The 18303-nt window shown below is 36.7% G+C and overlaps 1 protein-coding gene across 3 annotated transcripts in view; it reads right to left on the reverse strand.

Moving 5' to 3' along the window:
- CEP57 (centrosomal protein 57) overlaps positions 1-18303 on the reverse strand; it is a 46729-nt gene that overhangs the window by 2182 nt on the left and 26244 nt on the right. For 2 of the 3 annotated variants that reach the window (XM_035265210.3, XM_078339911.1), the window contains 6 exons: positions 12773-12889; positions 12068-12145; positions 9028-9135; positions 8487-8564; positions 3138-3379; positions 2121-2265 (listed from right to left, as the gene is read on the reverse strand). In XM_035265210.3, coding sequence (XP_035121101.1) covers positions 2121-2265; positions 3138-3379; positions 8487-8564; positions 9028-9135; positions 12068-12145; positions 12773-12889 — 768 coding nt within the window. The remainder of the gene's footprint in view (positions 1-2120; positions 2266-3137; positions 3380-8486; positions 8565-9027; positions 9136-12067; positions 12146-12772; positions 12890-18303) is intronic. The other variant, XM_054241790.2, reaches the window with a different exon arrangement.

The raw sequence follows: 18303 nt of genomic DNA on the forward strand, positions 1-18303 counted from the left end.
TTAAGACTTTCATCTATGCCGGGTGCAGTGGCTCACACTTGTTATCCCAGCACTTTGGGAGGCCTAGGTGGGTGGATCACTTGAGGTCAGGAGTTCAGGACCAACCTGGCCAACATTGTGAAACCCTGCCTCTACTAAAAATACAAAAATTAGCTGAGTGTCGTGGTGTGTGCCTGTAATCCCAGCTACTCGGGAGGCTGAGGTGGAAGAATTGCTTGAACTCCAGAGACAGAGACTGCAGTAAGCCGAGACTGCACCACTGCACTCCTGACTGGGTGACAGAGCAAGACTCCGTCTCAAAAAAAAGAAGAAAAGAAAAAACTTTCATCTAATCCTTCTGTAGCAAACAGGAATTCAGAACCATTCCATTGATCTTCATAGCGCTGCTATTTACTGTTTCCAGCCAAAATGAGGCTTCAAATTAAACCATAAGATTTTATACTGCAGATAGTCAGCTTCACCAAAGCCACAGAGGAAACATGTTCACATCAGGTATCCCGCTTGATAGTTTCTTGAATACCATTAAAACGAGGATAGGGCAGTGACGAAAGTCACTGATAGGCCATTAGCATTTTTGTCTTTAAAATGTCTACCCTAAACCATCTACTATGGACCCATAATAAGAGGCCTGTTATATATGAAATTATCTAGAATTCAGGTACAGGTCTTTGCCAGTTAAGTAAAGGAGCACCATGTAAAATGGAGGAGTGGGGTACACTCATTTGCCTCCTCCTCTTTCCTGATTTAACCAGCATTTTTCAACCCTGGGAAAATTTGCAGAATATAAGTTGATCATAATAATTTTGAGCTGCAGCAGCTTTAACTCTTACCCTTTGTCTACGCAGTTATGGTTTGTGAGTTGGAAAGAAACAACTGTAGGTAGCTCCATGTACATAATTATCTCTTTATTCACAAAATACTAAAATTGATTGTAAATAACACTGTGAATACTTTCTAAATGCTAACATGCAAAACTTTTGGATTAAAATGTATTTTTCAAAGTATATATATAAAAAAAGAATAAAGCCAATTAGTATAAGTAACAGATTAGACCGTTACTCCTTAATCCTACAGGAATAATTTGCTGGTATTTTTTTTTCATACATTAACTTTGAAAAAAAAAAAAAAAAAGCCCAAGTTTTAGAGTTGAAAAGGCCCGTTTCATCCCAGCTCTGCCCTTTCCCAGTGAGCTGGTACTTGAGCAGGTTATTTAATTTCACTGAGGATATATGCATACTTCCCAGAAAATGTAGCCTAGCATCCTCATCTATAATGTGAGAATATACACACACTTCATAAGCCTTTTATGAAAATTAAATGAGATGATATACTCAAAGCACTTGGCAGTGTGTCTATCATATGGCTACCAATCAACAGCCAAACAAACCTGTTCTGCTCTCAGAACTTCTCAGCCTTCTCCATTTCAATCAGTGAAATCACCATCCTGGCTAACTTCCTCTCCTTCTACATGATACCCAGCAGCAAGTAACCCCAAATATATATTTTTTTACTTCCAAAACATACCTCAAATCTGTTTACCTCTGCCCAACTGCAACTACCGTCTTGCTGACCACCTCTGATATGTCTATAGCTGGTCTCTGAGCCTCTCTGCCTTGATCCCATCACCCTACTCCTAAGTCACCACAGTAATCTCTTAAATACATGAATCATGTTTCTCTCTCAATGAAAATCCTTCAGTGTGATGTCATCACTGCATCTAGTAGATATAATATTGTTGGCTGATATAAAATAATTAGTAACAAATATATTTCACATAGTTAATGTGTGACTTATTCCTTTGGAAATAGAATTTTCCAGGTGCTTTTTAAAAAGACTTACTTGGATAAACTCAGAACTGGTTAAAGCTTATTCATAAAGAATATTAAATATAGTCAGTATTTGAAAGATGTATCCTAGATGAATATGCTAAGTGACTAAAAGACAGCATCTTCCCTAATCCACTACCAACTCCTAATGAACAAATGTCTTCAGTAAAGAAGTATCTCCTACAGATACTTATCTATAATACACTTAGTGTCATCATTTTTAATATTTGAATTAAAGGGTTTTTGGGTTCTTTGTTAATCATTAGAAACTTGAGTGAAGGAAAACTGAGTTACCTGGGCTTGGTATTTTCGAACTTTAGTTATTTGGTTGGCTTTTGCTTCCATCCTTCCCACTAATGCCTCCAATTCACACTCTAAGTTCTCTTTCAGTTCAACAGTTGGTGACTCCTGGATAAGTTTTGTAAGCTGCTGGTGATCACTATATACAAAGCAGAAGTAGAACATCGTTAAGTTTTCTATGTTTCATGGTTAGGTCTACTATACCTTACTCATTATGGGGTTACTGCTCCATGTGTTTAAAAACGAATCCAGTTTTTGAATAGAGCAACACATTTTTAATTGAAAATACGAAATAAAAAGTTCAAAAAAGGCACTGGAAGCAAATTCAAGAGTTCTTAATTTCAAAGATAATTCTTTAAATTCATATTTTCCCCAAAAGACTATTGTATATGTAAAGCAAAGTCTAGAGATAAATCTTGTTGTTCAAATACTCACATCCTAACTTACCAGGTTAAGTTTAGCTAAAATGAACGTAATGCCAGGTACCCAATGATGATGCAGTAGTAAACAATAGACCACATATACAACAGTGGTCCCATAAACTTTAATATCACATTTTTACTGTACCAAGATATGTTTACATACAGAAATACTTACCATTGTGTTACAACTGCTGATAGTATTCAGCAGTAGAGTAACATGCTGTACACGTTTATAGCCTAGGAGCAATAGGCCATAAGCTTAGTATACTCTTAAGTTAGCACAGGGAGAAAATAAATCATCTATATATTTCTCAGAACACATCTTTGTCATCAGTGATGAATAACTGTATATCAAGTTCTCAAATAAATAAAACTTTAGTGTAAACATTGGTCTTCAAAACATTTAACAGTATTTAAAAAGAGAGATTTTACCCTTATTAGTTGTGTTTGTTAAAGTCTCAGTAACTTGGTTGGTATAAAGATTGTGCTCAACTATACTTGCTGAACAAAGGAAAGTAAGATTAATAAAGTCAACAAGTTTAAAAAAAAATGAGGTTTTAGAGTGGAAATTTAAAAACCAACAACTCACAAGCTCATTTGCCCAAATTCATCCTGTAAAGTCTGTAAGACTTCTGACAACTCCTCATTAATACCGTTGGAGGAGGGAGGTGTTACTGACAACTTCTTACTTTTACCACCTCGTGAAGATACTTGCTTTGCCAAAGGAATACTGCTGACAACTCGATCATTGCACAAAACTTTACTGTGTTGCTTCATTAGATGCAGGACAAGCTGAACGTTGGCTACCACAGCATGGCTAGGACTTGTGGACTAAAGGAAGAAAAATGATGAAAGAAATAATTGAAGCTATATTTTCTACACCCCTTTTTATTGCCCTAAACCTAGGTAAAAAGAACTCTCCACTCCACAAAGTATAGTATATAAATCCTAAAAATATTAGTCTGATCATGATGTTCTTCTATTTGAAATCCTTTGATATAAATCCACTAACTATGCTTCAGAATGGAAAATAAGGCCCTACATACACATCATTGAGCTGTAACCTACACTTTCTAGCCGCATGTCCTATCGTCCCCCACTTCTCTCCATTTTATGAACAAACCATATTTGCAGATGACCTTTTTTTTTTGACATTTATATCATTCTTTAAAACCCAGTTCAAATATGTTATTTTTTAAAGGCTTCCTTAAAACTGCCAGGTAATTAATCAGTCCATTCCAGATCACCTATAACACTTTTTACATATCTCTCTCATAGCATTTATCATAATATACTGTAATTGCTTTCACATATCTATTTTACCTATGAAACAGTGTACATCCAGGTGGTAGAGACTATTACTCATTTCTCTATCTTGGAATAATAAGAAACACTAAATACATATCTATCACATGTGTAAGAAAAACCTGATAAACTTCTCAAAAATATTTTTGTTTTAAACACTAAAACAACAATCTCAATGTGCTATTCCACTTTACAAATAGATGGCTGGGCTTACTTGGCTCCCTCCATACATATCATTAGACAGCATATTTAAAATGTAGGTTCCTAAGCAGCACACCAAACTCACTGCAGAGTTAGAGTTTGGAAATTTGTGTTTTTAAGTACTCCAGTTGATTCTGACTAGCCAGATTTGGAACCACCATTCTAAGGTAAACACTTGCTTTCCTTCTAATCTTAGTTTCTATTGTTAGCTAGCAAACTGAATGCAGCAGTATTATATATTGCATCCAAGTGGGGTTTATTACTACAATGCATGGCTGGTCCACTATTCAAAAATCAATGTAACTGCGATTTTGCCTATAACTTGCAATATGTATTTATTATACTAATTGCCTACAAGTATACTTTCAATATGCAAAAATTTAAAACATTCTCTTGTTGTTGTACTGATTATATTTATTAATATGCAGTTGACCCTTCAACAATGGAGGGGTTAGGGGCACCGACCACCCATGCAGTCAAAACCCTGCTATAAGAAAACTTTTGTTTTCCTTCAAATTTTAAGTACTGGGGTACATGCACATTTGTTACATAGGTAAATGTGTGCCATGGTGGTTTGCTGCACAGATTAACCCATCACCTAGGTATTAACCTCAGCAACCATTAGCTACCCTTCCTGATGCTCTCTCTCCCCGCTGACCAACTCCCCCACCAAAAAGCCCCAGTGCATGTTGTTCCCACTATGTGTCCATGTGTTTTGATCATTCAGCTCCAGAGAACTATAATAAAATTTTGAATGCCCTCAAATATAACTATTAGCCTGCTGTTGACTAGAAGCATTTACATTATGTTTTAGGCATTATAAACTATATTCTAATGTTAGAAGAAAATATTAAGAAAATCCTAAGGAAGAGAAAGTATATTTACTATTCGTCAACTAGATTACCATAAAGGCCTTCATCCCCATTATCTTAACTGTTGAGTAGGCAGAAGAGTAGGGTTGGTCTCACTGTCTCAGGAATGGCAGAGGCAGATGAGGTACAGAGGGTGAAAGGAGAAGCAGGAGAGGCTAGCACATTCGGTGTAACTTTACAGAAATACACCATAATTTGTCTGACTTTTCTACCTTTTCATTTCTCTAAAAATGTTTCTTTATGACATCAATTCTTCTTCCACTATGTGCTTTAGTTTCACTGATGTATCATAGAAAGGTCTATGTCATAAAAGTCAAAAGCAGGCCGGGTACAGTGCCTCATGCCTATAATCCCAGCACTTTGGGAGGCCAGCGCGGGTAGATCACCTGAGGTCAGGATTTCGAGACCAGCCTGGCCAACATGGTGAAACCCCGCCTCTATCAAAAAAATACAAAAATAAGCCAGGCATGGTGGTGCATACCTATAGTCCCAGCTACCTGGCAGGCTGAGGTGGAAAAATTGCTCAAACCTGGAAGGTGGAGGTTGCAGTGAGCTGAGATCGTGCCATTGCACTCTAGCCTAGGTGACAGAACGAGACTTCCATCTCAAAACAAAACACAAGAAAACCTCAAAAGCAGTCCTGAATAATTAGAATCCTTCTGCCAGATTGTCTAATGTCAATTTGTTTTCTGACATTACTTCTTCGTTGTCTTCTACTGGTTTGAAAGCACTCATATCCATCCCAGTCGTCTTATGTTAATTCCTCTGTCACGGTTTCTATTAACTCTTGAATTTCTCCAAGATTCCTATCTTGAAATTCTTCACCTCCAACCTTTTTTTGCCATATCTCCAGTCTCTTTTATGATTTCCTTGATTGGCTCTGCCATAAATCCTATGAAATTATGCATATCATGATTTTCTTCAGCAGGAATTATTTCAGGCTTGATGGCTTTCATGGCTTTTTCTATAAAAATGATGGCATCTTCAACTGTGTAATCCTTCCAGACTTTCATAATGTTCTGAGGTTCTCTACCACACCATTGAGAACCCTCTCTATAGTGTATATAACGTTCCTTAGAGGTTCTTATCCTCCCTGATTTAGAAGCTGAATTAGAAACATAGTGTTTAGGGGCAAAGAAGACTACTTCTGTGCCTTTGGTGTTGAACTTCCACACTCCTGGGTGGCTAGCGGCATTGCCTAGTCTTAAAAAGACTTTAAAAGGCGGTCTCTTACTGGCAAATTGCTTCATGACTTCAGGGGCAAAGCACTGATGGATCTAGTTTAGAAAAAGTGTTCTTAAAGGGGCATTCTTATTGTAAAACCAAAGACTGGCAGTTGGATATATTTGCCCTTGAAAGCTCAGGGATTCCACAGCTTTATCGATAAGGGCAGTCCTGATTGTAAATCCGACTGTGTTTTCACATATAAATAGTAGATTTAGCATATCTTCTCTTGCCTTAAATCCCAGTGCTTGCATCTATTCTTTACTTACAAATATCCTTTGTGGCATCATGGTCTTCTAGAATAGGGCACTTCTCTCTGCATTAAAAGTCTGTTCAGGAAGATACCCTTTCTCCTCAATGATTTTCTTAATGGTATCTTGGGACTGATCTGCTTTTTGATCAGCAGAAGGTACTTCTCCTATCTTGACATTTTTAAAGCCAAACCTCTAAAATTATCAAACGATCCTTTGCTGGAATTAAATTCTCCAGCTTTAGATACCTCACCTTCCTTTTAAGTTGTCATATAATGAGTTTCCTTTTTCTCAAATCATATTAGCATCTATAAGTATGCCTTTCTTATAGCAATCCTGCATTCACATAAAAGGTGCATTCTCAATGAGATAAAAAGGTATTTTGCGAAAAGCACAAGGTTTTGGTACCTGCTAGAGTATGTGCAGTTGGTAGTTTCACAAATTTCCTTTTTTTTTTTTAAAGAGACAAGATTTTACTCTGTTGCCTAGGCTGGAGTGCAGTGGTACAATCATAGCTCACTACAGCCTTGAACTCCTGGGCTCAAGTGATCCTCTTCTCTCGGCCTCCTAAGTAGCTGGGACTACAGGTGCAGCCCACCATGCCTAGCACTGCTTTTTTTTTTTAAACTATGATCCTTCAGCTGGATTCATTTATTTTGAAATGGTGGACAACCATAGCTGTAGACCTCAATCTGCATATCAAGCAATGCAACTTTTTCTCATCATGTTATGACTTTTCTCTGCTTCTTGGGAGCACTTCCACCGTCATTCTACGGTATTAATCAAGGTTTACTGTTTTGCGTTAAACATGATGGAAAATATGCTACTGTCTAGAGAACATTGTTTTAATGCTTATTTAAATATCTACCTATATCTAAATATAAGATTAGTGTCACATGGTATTTTAAGTGAATACTTCCAACCCTTGAACTCACCACAATGGCAACACAAGGTAGCTACAAAATTATCAGGATTGTACAGTATGTACTACAGTTAATTTTACACAATTATGATTTAATAGTGCAACTTTATCTCTGTTTACATTTCTCTGGACTGTGAATGGTGCCATGTAGTCTGTGTCTGTGTACAAACTGTTCTGATAAATTGTAATTTTAAAAAATAAATTTGTGTATATTTTATGGTAGTAAATGATAAAATGCCCTAGTACTGACAATTTTATGCATCCATGACATACCAACTTTTTCTTAACTTCTATTTCTAAGCTACAGTTTGCAAGTTTTTTCAAACTGCCGCAAATCTCCAAAAATTTTTCTGATATACTTATTGAGAAAAAGAAAATCAGCTTATAAGTAGACCCACACAGAGTTGAGACTCATGTTGTTCACGGGTCAACTGTACTTTTTTCAAATGCCTGTCACCACTAATGTATTCTATTCCCCATGATTTCACTGCAAATTTACTAGGGGCTTAAAACAAATATAAACAAGTATAAAATGCAAAAGAACATTTACCTCCAAAGATGCTAGAATGACAATCTAGTTGGAATCTAAACATAAAACTACCAGCAACACAAATAGCTTACATAGTGTCAACTAACACAGTTTTAGGCATTTCATTCAGTTCTTGTTGATATATGACAATATATCTTTATATTCAAGTGCTAAAGAAACGTAAGATTCAAGTGTATGTATGACTGCTTCTTGGAGAATTAGTCCTAGAAATGATGTGGATGTAAGGACAAGCAGAATGTGCTATATGCTTATTTAAATATCTATATCTAAATATAAATCATCAGGATTGATACTAAAGTTTCAATGCTACAAACATGTTATTTCTTATTTCCTTGACCCCTATCTGAAGCGACATCTTTTTCAACTTAGGGTCTCCACTTTTATCACTTTCCTTCCACGCATACTTTATCTACTTTAAGCTACCCTCCCCATCTGTTCCTTGCTTCCTCCATCTCAAAAAGCCTCCCTGCATCTCATTTTCATGTTAACTATGATTCACACTGGTATAGGGACAGAAAAATGTTCCTACCATTTATAGACAAACTTGCAGATGCAGGGATTCAATTCAAGGATCAACACTGTACAAGAAGGATTGAGAATTTGACCAACTCACCTTCCCAGCTACAAATGGCATATCACCCAAGCATAATCTATAATGTGGCTGTGCAATGAAATAGTTCTTAGAACTTTTCTGAATGAAAAGAAAAGGAAAACAATTTTATTTTATTCACATGATAATAAACACTGACTATACAAGAGTAACTTGAAACTTCAGTTAACTAATGGGCTACTACTTGCCTTATCTATAGCTGATATTTTGGTCATAAGCCAGCTCCTAACAGTACTTACCAAAGTATGCTTTCCCCCCGCCCCCCCAGTCTTTCCTAGGGTTGGCAAAGCAACAGTTACACTCTAAGTAGAAACTCAGTACACATATACATAAAATACTGTAACAGCACAAGATAATGCAGTACTAATAGTAATGCTACTCTTGTATGGACAGTCGGTATAACTTATCTCCACCTTCTGAATGAAGAAATTGAGAATGAAAGATTTACTCTCCCAAGGTTGCAGTATACCACAGTTTATGGGTGTTCTGACATAAAATATACAAAGTAATCAGCACTTTGCCTGATTTGCTTCTGTTTTCATACCTTTTCTGGTGGTTTTGACTTCTTTTTTTTAATTCTTCTTGCATTGGGAACACGTGGAGTTGCCTTATTTTCAAAGATAAGTCTATTTGTTTCTAGACCAGTCTGCAACTAAGAAAAATGAGAGCCTAAAGTTAATGCTGTAGAAATAAAAGCTATGACTCAAATTTAAGATGTGTCATGTAAAAAGCCTGTAAAAATCAATAGCGGTATCTAACTGAAAAACATATTATAGCTGTATAACTATGTCTTGAGTCAATCTATCAATGTTTGTCAAATATTTTAAATCAATACCAGTCTCAACTACTTTGTTATAATTTGTCCTTTCTTCAGCGTGGAACACATTACCCACAGTATTTGTAGTTACTCCATAAATTCTATCAAACGAGTTAAGTGCAATTGAAGCAAACCATTGCTTCAATATTTTCTCTTTTCGAAAATGACATCTACTACATTGCCAGACACTAAACAGCCAAAGAGCAGAATACATTTCTTCCCTTTCTAAAAAGCCATGCACTTACTGTATAAGAAAAAGGAACTGAAAATGTATAACCAAAAAATCCCCAAACAAAAAACAAGTGGAAGCTCTTAGGCAAATATTACCAAGCCCTTTTCTCTAGAAGCTTAGTAACTATACTAATTTTAAAATATCCTATCTTCATGGTACAAATTCCACAAGTACTTGCTAAGAATTTCAAAAAAGGAACTGCTCTTTTCACCAAGCCAACTTTCAACTTTACTTTTTAAAAAAACACCTATCTAGAATAGTTGTTTCAAATCTGCCTATATACACCAAAACTGTCTGCAGTTATGAGAACAATTTGGATTGCTAGGCGCCTGTCCAGAACTCATGACTTTGGGCCTTCCAGTTTGAGGAAATTCATATTTTAAAGTATTTTAAAAGTTCCCCAGGAAATTATAATGGAGCTGGAACAAATACTCAGAACCAGTGGATTCCGAAAAAACAAATGCTGAGATTATCACTAATACTTCCCACATGACTGCACCCTTTGGGGAAAAAAATCTATTCTGTGAAAAAGGAATACAGGAATCTCTACCCTCAATAAGCAACTATACACTCCCAATACATCTAACATTGCTTTATACATAGTAAATTGACTAGACGTAGTTCAAGGAACAGGAAATTCCTACTCTAGAAGACTTATGATGTCAATGAGTATAAACAGTATACAAGAATACTTTGAGTATTATCACTTTCAGTTTATTTAGCTCTTCCCAGCAGCTGCTGCCTTATTGTGTGCTACAGTTTTAAAACATTTCAAAGCACTTTTATTATTTTTTATTTTCATGTGATCACCCCAACACCAAGAAGATGTAAAATGTGGAACACTCTTTTTTATTTTTTTGATACAGAGTTTTCTTCTTGTTGTCTAGGCTGGAGTTTAATGGTGTGATCTCGACTCATTGCAACCTCCACCTTCCAGGTTCAAGTGATTCTCCTGCCTTAGCCTCCCAAGTAGCTATGATTACAGGCATGCATCACCACACCTGGCTAATTTTGAATTTTAGTAGAGACAGGGTTTCATCAGGTTGGTCAGGCTGGTCTTCAACTCCTGACCTCAGCAGATCACGCTTTATCAATGGTAAAAATCCAGGCTCTGAATAATTACATAACTTGTCCAATGCTAGAATTGGAACCACATATCTATCCCTCATTGCTCTTTCAGTACAATAATGTTCACCATCAGAACTCAAAATATTTACTGATAATATATTACCAGCAACAACTAATTTGGTCCCTATGTGTTGCCTGGTAAATGAAGGAGAAAACTGAAGGACCATAAATTATTTTAAAAATTCATTAAATAAGGAACTTACTGAATTTTGTATTTCACATACAATGTACTCAACACCACAATGCATATAAAGCACAACCCACGTTTGTCTGTTACAAGTATAGAAATGAAGACAGTGAAGTGGCCAACTCTGAAGAGAAAATGGGCAAAGAAAATCTGTTGGTCAAAAATTAAGCCATGTGGCTATATAACTCAGAAAGCACACTGAGGAAAAACAGTAACAATAAATCTGCAAATTGATCAGAAGGTAAAAATACTTGAGAAGGAAATATATCAGGTTTAACGGACAGAAAATAAGTCAATAAATTTAGAGAAGCACTAGAAGAAATAGACAGGGTAACAAAGATGAGATAATGTTTATATTCCTGTAATCACATATCTGAAGTGAGCCCAAGACACTGTAGGCCTTTGGTCACAGATTGAACTGCAGAGGCTCTACTTTGAAATCAGGACCTGACTCTTGTGTTCATACAAAAAAAGATATATGTAAACTTCATAAAAATAAAAGACCCTGGAAGGGGCAGAGGAGTATCTGGGAGGAATCTGAGCAATTAAGCTCATAAGGAGAGTGTCTTCAGTTAAAAACATGAAAATTTTATTTTACTGAGTCTGTAAGTCAGAGTTACTTAGTGTCTTGCTAAATATCTCCTAGAAATGCAGTTCTGGTTGGTACATATAAATTCAATGCTTTTGTGAATCCAAACTGCCTCACCTATTCTATCTGATGGCCACTGCACGGGATAAAATCCAAAACAGGGAGAGAACAGAGATCATTTTCCTCATGTGATGGCTTCTGTTAACTGGTCTGGGTCATTAGCTACTGGGGCAGCCCACTACCTCAACTTCTGTCCTGGTATCTTGAGGCCACCAAAGAAGTACCTGTAAGTGAGATACTGAAAGACAGCTTTTAAATGTTTCTGAAAGTGGCCACGATAAGAAGTTTTACAGGATTACATACCTTCTTATGTGCATAGTCTCTGATTTTTTTTTAAGTCTGTCATTTTTTAAAATGTTGAAACTCCACAATTACAAACATGCTAAAAAATTGTTCAAATTTTACTGTCTATAAAAATACTTGTTCATAATTTTCTGTATTAATCTACATCTGAAAATTTGTATGTTGGACTATTCTAAAACATAAATAAGATACCCAAATGTAATTGTTTACATGCACATAAAAAGTGGTAAAAAATATGAAGAGCCCACTTTCTCACATTTTAACTTACCTCAGCTGCCTTAGCTTGCATGCGTTTCCTTTCCTGCTCTTCTTCATGGAGTTTTGCTTCTAACTCTTGCATTTTTTTCTAGTGATAAAAATATCAAAAGGAATAATAGTGAAAAATTTTAAGTGTCAGTAAAATTTTATTATAGCAGCATAGGAACATGTAAATTTTATCCTAGTCAACATAAGGGGGTTAGATCACTGTAATAATGGGGGCTCTTAGCTGGACAGCATCCATGATGCTCTCCTCCTTTGTGTTCAATTATTTATCATCTCCTCCTTTGCATTCAATTATTTTGTCCATTAAAATCTATGGCCAAAGAACACAGCACTGTATGAATGAATGTAAACAGGGATATAAAGGTTAAATCTGGAACTTCATTCTCTGTGTATTAAATATTATATATCTCCCACGTGAAATAATTAAAATTAGCTCAGAGAGCAACTTAACTTAAACCAAGTGATGCAAGCCTTAAAAATACTCAAAAATATTTAATTTTTTAACAAACATTTTCATAAAAAATTCCCTCATGCCCACCAAGATTGTAAAATGTGAACATTCTCTCCAAATTTATATTTTCTTTTTAAAACTCCAATAGACTTAATTTTAAGAGCATTTTTAATGCTATAAATATCCAGTGATACAAAATAATAAACATTAAAAAAATACCCTGATACATGTTAACAATAAAAAGATAGATGCACTGACTTCTGCAAGGGCCTGCATTGTGGTAAGTTTGTTATACTCCTGTTCAAGAAGATCCAATTTTTCAAGTTGGCTCTGAATATGTGTTTGACCATGTTGTCGTTCTCTTTCTAGGGAAACCTGAAAAACAATATTCAATACAACTTGATAATTTGACAATCAAAAAACAGAAAAACTCTGACATATCAGACTATGCTGTTATTTGTCTGGCCTTTCAAGAACTATTACTAGGAAAATAACATTAAGATGAAACCATGGGGCATCAATAAATGACTAAGTAGATACCATTCTTACCTCAATTGCCTTAATTTGTAGCTATTTACCCAATATGTAGTTTTGTATAGTGATATCTTTATACTCTGGGATAGCAGGGATATATTGGACATCTAGACTGCACACACAGACAATACTTTTAATTTGTTCCTCTTAAGTAAGTGAATCTCTTACTTAGGGTAAAAATTATGGTTTTGAAATCTACCTTTGCATATTTCCTTTGAATTCTATGTAAAATATTCTTTTAAACTTTTTTTTTTCAAGTTTAGAATCAAAGATTTGTAAAGACTGCCTCCTATATAGTTTATTTTTTTGAGACGGGGCTTGCTCTGTCACCCAGGCTGGAGTGCAGTGGCATGACCCTGGCTCACTGCAACTTTTGCATACTGGGTTCAAGCAATTCACCTGCCTCAGCCTACCTAATAGCTAGGATTACAGGCATTTGCCACCACACCTGGCTAACTTTTGTATTTTTAGTAGAGAAGGGGTTTTACCACATTGGCCAGGATGCTCTCGAACTACTAACCTCAAGTAATCCATCTGTAAACCATTATAATAGGATAAGTTGAAACAGATTAACTCAAGGTCTATTATTGGTAGAAAGTGCCTAAACTTGTAAACTGTGTCATAAAGCTATAATAATAACAGGAATTTGAATATGACAAATTAATATGAAGCAATAATTTAATCAGGAATTCGTGTCAACTTATTCCCTTCTATCTATATCCTAGTAGATACTAAAAGCTCTTGACATCTATTATACATAACTAATAGCTGTCTCTGAGATATCTATTAGTCAAAACATCTTAAAGTTGTCTTCTTAAACTGACCCCTTTCTCCAGCCCATCCATTACAGAAATGTTAGACAAACACAGCAGCAACAATAATAAAATGATTACTGATGTGGTCTGTCTCTGTGTCTTCACCCAAATCTCATCTTGAATTGTAATCCAAATTGCGATCCCTGCGTTTTTTTTTTTTTTTTTTTTAATTTTTTATTGGATTATAGGTTTTGGGGTACATGAGCAGAGCATGCAAGACAGTTGCGTAGGTACACACATGGCAGTGTGCTTTGCTTTTCTTGTCCCCTTCACCCACATTTGGCATTTCTCCCCAGGCTATCCCTCCCCACCTCCCCCTCCCACTGGCCCTCCCCTTTTCCCCCCAATAGACCCCAGTGTTTAGTACTCCCCTTTCTGTGTCCATGTGTTCTCATTTTTCATCACCCACCTATGAGTGAGAATATGCGGTGTTTCATTTTCTGTTCTTGTGTCAGTTTGCTGAGGATGATGTTTTCCAGATTCATCCATGTCCCTACAAACGACACGAACTCATCATTTCTGATTGCTGCATAATATTCCATGGTGTATATGTGCCACATTTTTCCAATCCAGTCTATTATCAATGGGCATTTGGGTTGATTCCAGGTCTTTGCTATTGTAAACAGTGCTGCAATGAACATTCGTGTACATGTGTCCTTATAGTAGAACGATTTATAGTCTTTTGGATATATACCCAGTAATGGGATTGCTGGGTCAAATGGAATTTCTATTTCTAAGGCCTTGAGGAATCGCCACACTGTCTTCCACAATGGTTGAACTAATTTACACTCCCACCAACAGTGTAAAAGTGTTCCTTTTTCTCCACATCCTCTCCAGCATCTGTTGTCTCCAGATTTTTTAATGATCGCCATTCTAACTGGCGTGAGATGGTATCTCAATGTGGTTTTGATTTGCATCTCTCTGATGACCAGTGACGATGAGCATTTTTTCATATGATTGTTGGCCTCATATATGTCTTCTTTCGTAAAGTATCTGTTCATATCCTTTGCCCACTTTTGAATGGGCTTGTTTGTTTTTTTCCTGTAAATCTGCTTGAGTTCTTTGTAAATTCTGGATATCAGCCCTTTGTCAGATGGGTAGACTGCGAAAATTTTTTCCCATTCTGTTGGTTGCCGATCCACTCTAGTGACTGTTTCTTTTGCCGTGCAGAAGCTGTGGAGTTTCATTAGGTCCCATTTGTCTATTTTGGCTTTTGTTGCCAATGCTCTTGGTGTTTTGTTCATGAAGTCCTTGCCTACTCCTATGTCCTGGATAGTTTTGCCTAGATTTCCTTCTAGGGTTTTTATGGTGCCAGGTCTTATGTTTAAGTCTTTAATCCATCTGGAGTTAATTTTAGTGTAAGGTGTCAGGAAGGGGTCCAGTTTCTGCTTTCTGCACATGGCTAGCCAGTTTTCCCAACACCATTTGTTAAACATGGAATCCTTGCCCCATTGCTTGTTTTTGTCAGGTTTATCAAAGATTGTATAGTTGTATGTATGTTGTGTTGCCTCCGGTGCCTCTGTTTTGTTCCATTGGTCTATATCTCTGTTTTGGTACCAGTACCATGCTGTTTTGATTACTGTAGCCTTGTAGTATAGTTTGAAATCCGGTAGTGTGATGCCCCCCGCTGTGTTCTTTTTGCTTAGAATTGACTTGGCTATGCGGGCTCTCTTTTGGTTCCATATGAAGTTCATGGTGGTTTTTTCCAGTTCTGTGAAGAAAGTCAATGGTAGCTTGATGGGGATAGCGTTGATTCTGTAAATTACTTTGGGCAGTATAGCCATTTTCACGATATTAATTCTTCCTAACCATGAACATGGAATGTTTCTCCATCTGTTTGTGTCCTCTCTGATTTCGTTGAGCAGTGGTTTGTAGTTCTCCTTGAAGAGGTCCCTTACGTTCCTTGTGAGTTGTATTCCAAGGTATTTTATTCTTTTTGTAGCAATTGCGAATGGCAGTTCGCTCTTGATTTGGCTTTCTTTAAGTCTGTTATTGGTGTAGACGAATGCTTGTGATTTTTGCACATTGATTTTATATCCTGAGACTTTGCTGAAGTTGTTTATCAGTTTCAGGAGTTTTTGGGCTGAGGCGATGGGGTCTTCTAGGTATACTATCATGTCGTCTGCAAATAGAGACAATTTGGCTTCCACCTTTCCTATTTGAATACCCTTGATTTCTTTTTCTTGCCTGATTGCTCTGGCTAGAACTTCCAGTACTATATTGAATAGGAGTGGTGAGAGAGGGCATCCTTGTCTAGTACCAGATTTCAAAGGGAATGCTTCCAGTTTTTGCCCATTCAGTATGATATTGGCTGTTGGTTTGTCATAAATAGCTTTTATTACTTTGAGATACGTTCCATCGATACCGAGTTTATTGAGGGTTTTTAGCATAAAGGGCTGTTGAATTTTGTCAAATGCCTTCTCTGCGTCAATTGAGATAATCATGTGGTTTTTGTTTTTGGTTCTGTTTATGTGGTGAATTACGTTGATAGACTTGCGTATGTTGAACCAGCCTTGCATGCCTGGGATGAATCCTACTTGATCATGATGAATAAGTTTTTTGATTTGCTGTTGCAATCGGCTTGCCAATATTTTATTGAAGATTTTTGCATCTATGTTCATCATGGATATTGGCCTGAAGTTTTCTTTTCTTGTTGGGTCTCTGCCAGGTTTTGGTATCAGGATGATGTTGGTCTCATAAAATGATTTGGGAAGGATTCCCTCTTTTTGGATTGTTTGAAATAGTTTTAGAAGGAATGGTACCAGCTCCTCCTTGTGTGTCTGGTAGAATTCGGCTGTGAACCCATCTGGACCTGGGCTTTTTTTGTGAGGTAGCCTCTTAATTGCTGCCTCAACTTCAGACCTTGTTATTGGTCTATTCATAGTTTCAGCTTCCTCCTGGTTTAGGCTTGGGAGGACACAGGAGTCCAGGAATTTATCCATTTCTTCCAGGTTTACTAGTTTATGTGCATAGAGTTGTTTGTAATATTCTCTGATGATGGTTTGAATTTCTGTGGAATCTGTGGTGATTTCCCCTTTATCATTTTTTATTGCATCTATTTGGTTGTTCTCTCTTTTATTTTTAATCAATCTGGCTAGTGGTCTGTCTATTTTGTTGATCTTTTCAAAAAACCAGCTCTTGGATTTATTGATTTTTTGAAGGGTTTTTCGTGTCTCAATCTCCTTCAGCTCAGCTCTGATCTTAGTAATTTCTTGTCTTCTGCTGGGTTTTGAGTTTTTTTGATCTTGCTCCTCTAGCTCTTTCAATTTTGACGATAGGGTGTCAATTTTGGATCTCTCCATTCTCCTCATATGGGCACTTATTGCTATATACTTTCCTCTAGAGACTGCTTTAAATGTGTCCCAGAGGTTCTGGCACGTTGTGTCTTCATTCTCATTGGTTTCGAAGAACTTCTTTATTTCTGCCTTCATTTCGTTGTTTACCCAGTCAACATTCAAGAGCCAGTTGTTCAGTTTCCATGAAGCTGTGCGGTTCTGGGTCGGTTTCTGAATTCTGAGTTCTAACTTGATTGCACTATGGTCTGAGAGGCTGTTTGTTATGATTTCAGTTGTTTTGCATTTGTTGAGCAGTGCTTTACTTCCAATTATGTGGTCAATTTTAGAGTAGGTGTGATGTGGTGCTGAGAAGAATGTGTATTCTGTGGATTTGGGGTGGAGAGTTCTGTAAATGTCCACCAGGTTTGCTTGCTCCAGGTCTGAGTTCAAGCCCTGGGTATCCTTGTTGATTTTCTGTCTGGTTGATCTGTCTAGTATTGACAGTGGAGTGTAAAGTCTCCCACTATTATTGTGTGGGAGTCTAAGTCCTTCTGTAAGTCACTAAGAACTTGCCTTATGTATCTGGGTGCTCCTGTGTTGGGTCCATATATGTTTAGGATCGTTAGCTCTTCGTGTTGTATCGATCCTTTTACCATTATGTAATGGCCTTCTTTGTCTCTTTTGATCTTTGTTGCTTTAAAGTCTATTTTATCAGAGATGAGAATTGCAACTCCTGCTTTTTTTTGCTTTCCATTAGCTTGGTAAATCTTCCTCCATCCCTTTATTTTGAGCCTTTGTGTATCCTTGCATGTGAGATGGGTTTCCTGGATACAGCACACTGATGGGTTTTGGATTTTTATCCAATTTGCCAGTCTGTGTCTTTTGATTGGTGCATTTAGTCCATTTACATTTAGGGTTAATATTGTTATGTGTGAATTTGATACTGCCATTTTGATTCTAAGTGGCTGTTTTGCCTGTTAGTTGTTGTAGATTCTTCATTATGTTGAAGCTCTTTAGCATTCAGTGTGATTTTGGAATGGCTGGTACTGATTGATCCTTTCTATGTGTAGTGCCTCTTTTAGGAGCTCTTGTAAAGCAGGCCTGGTGGTGACAAAATCTCTGAGTACTTGCTTGTTCGCAAAGGATTTTATTCTTCCTTCACTTC

Source organism: Callithrix jacchus, chromosome 10 (assembly GCF_049354715.1).
Source record: "Callithrix jacchus isolate 240 chromosome 10, calJac240_pri, whole genome shotgun sequence".
Classification (NCBI taxonomy): Eukaryota; Metazoa; Chordata; class Mammalia; order Primates; family Cebidae; genus Callithrix; species Callithrix jacchus.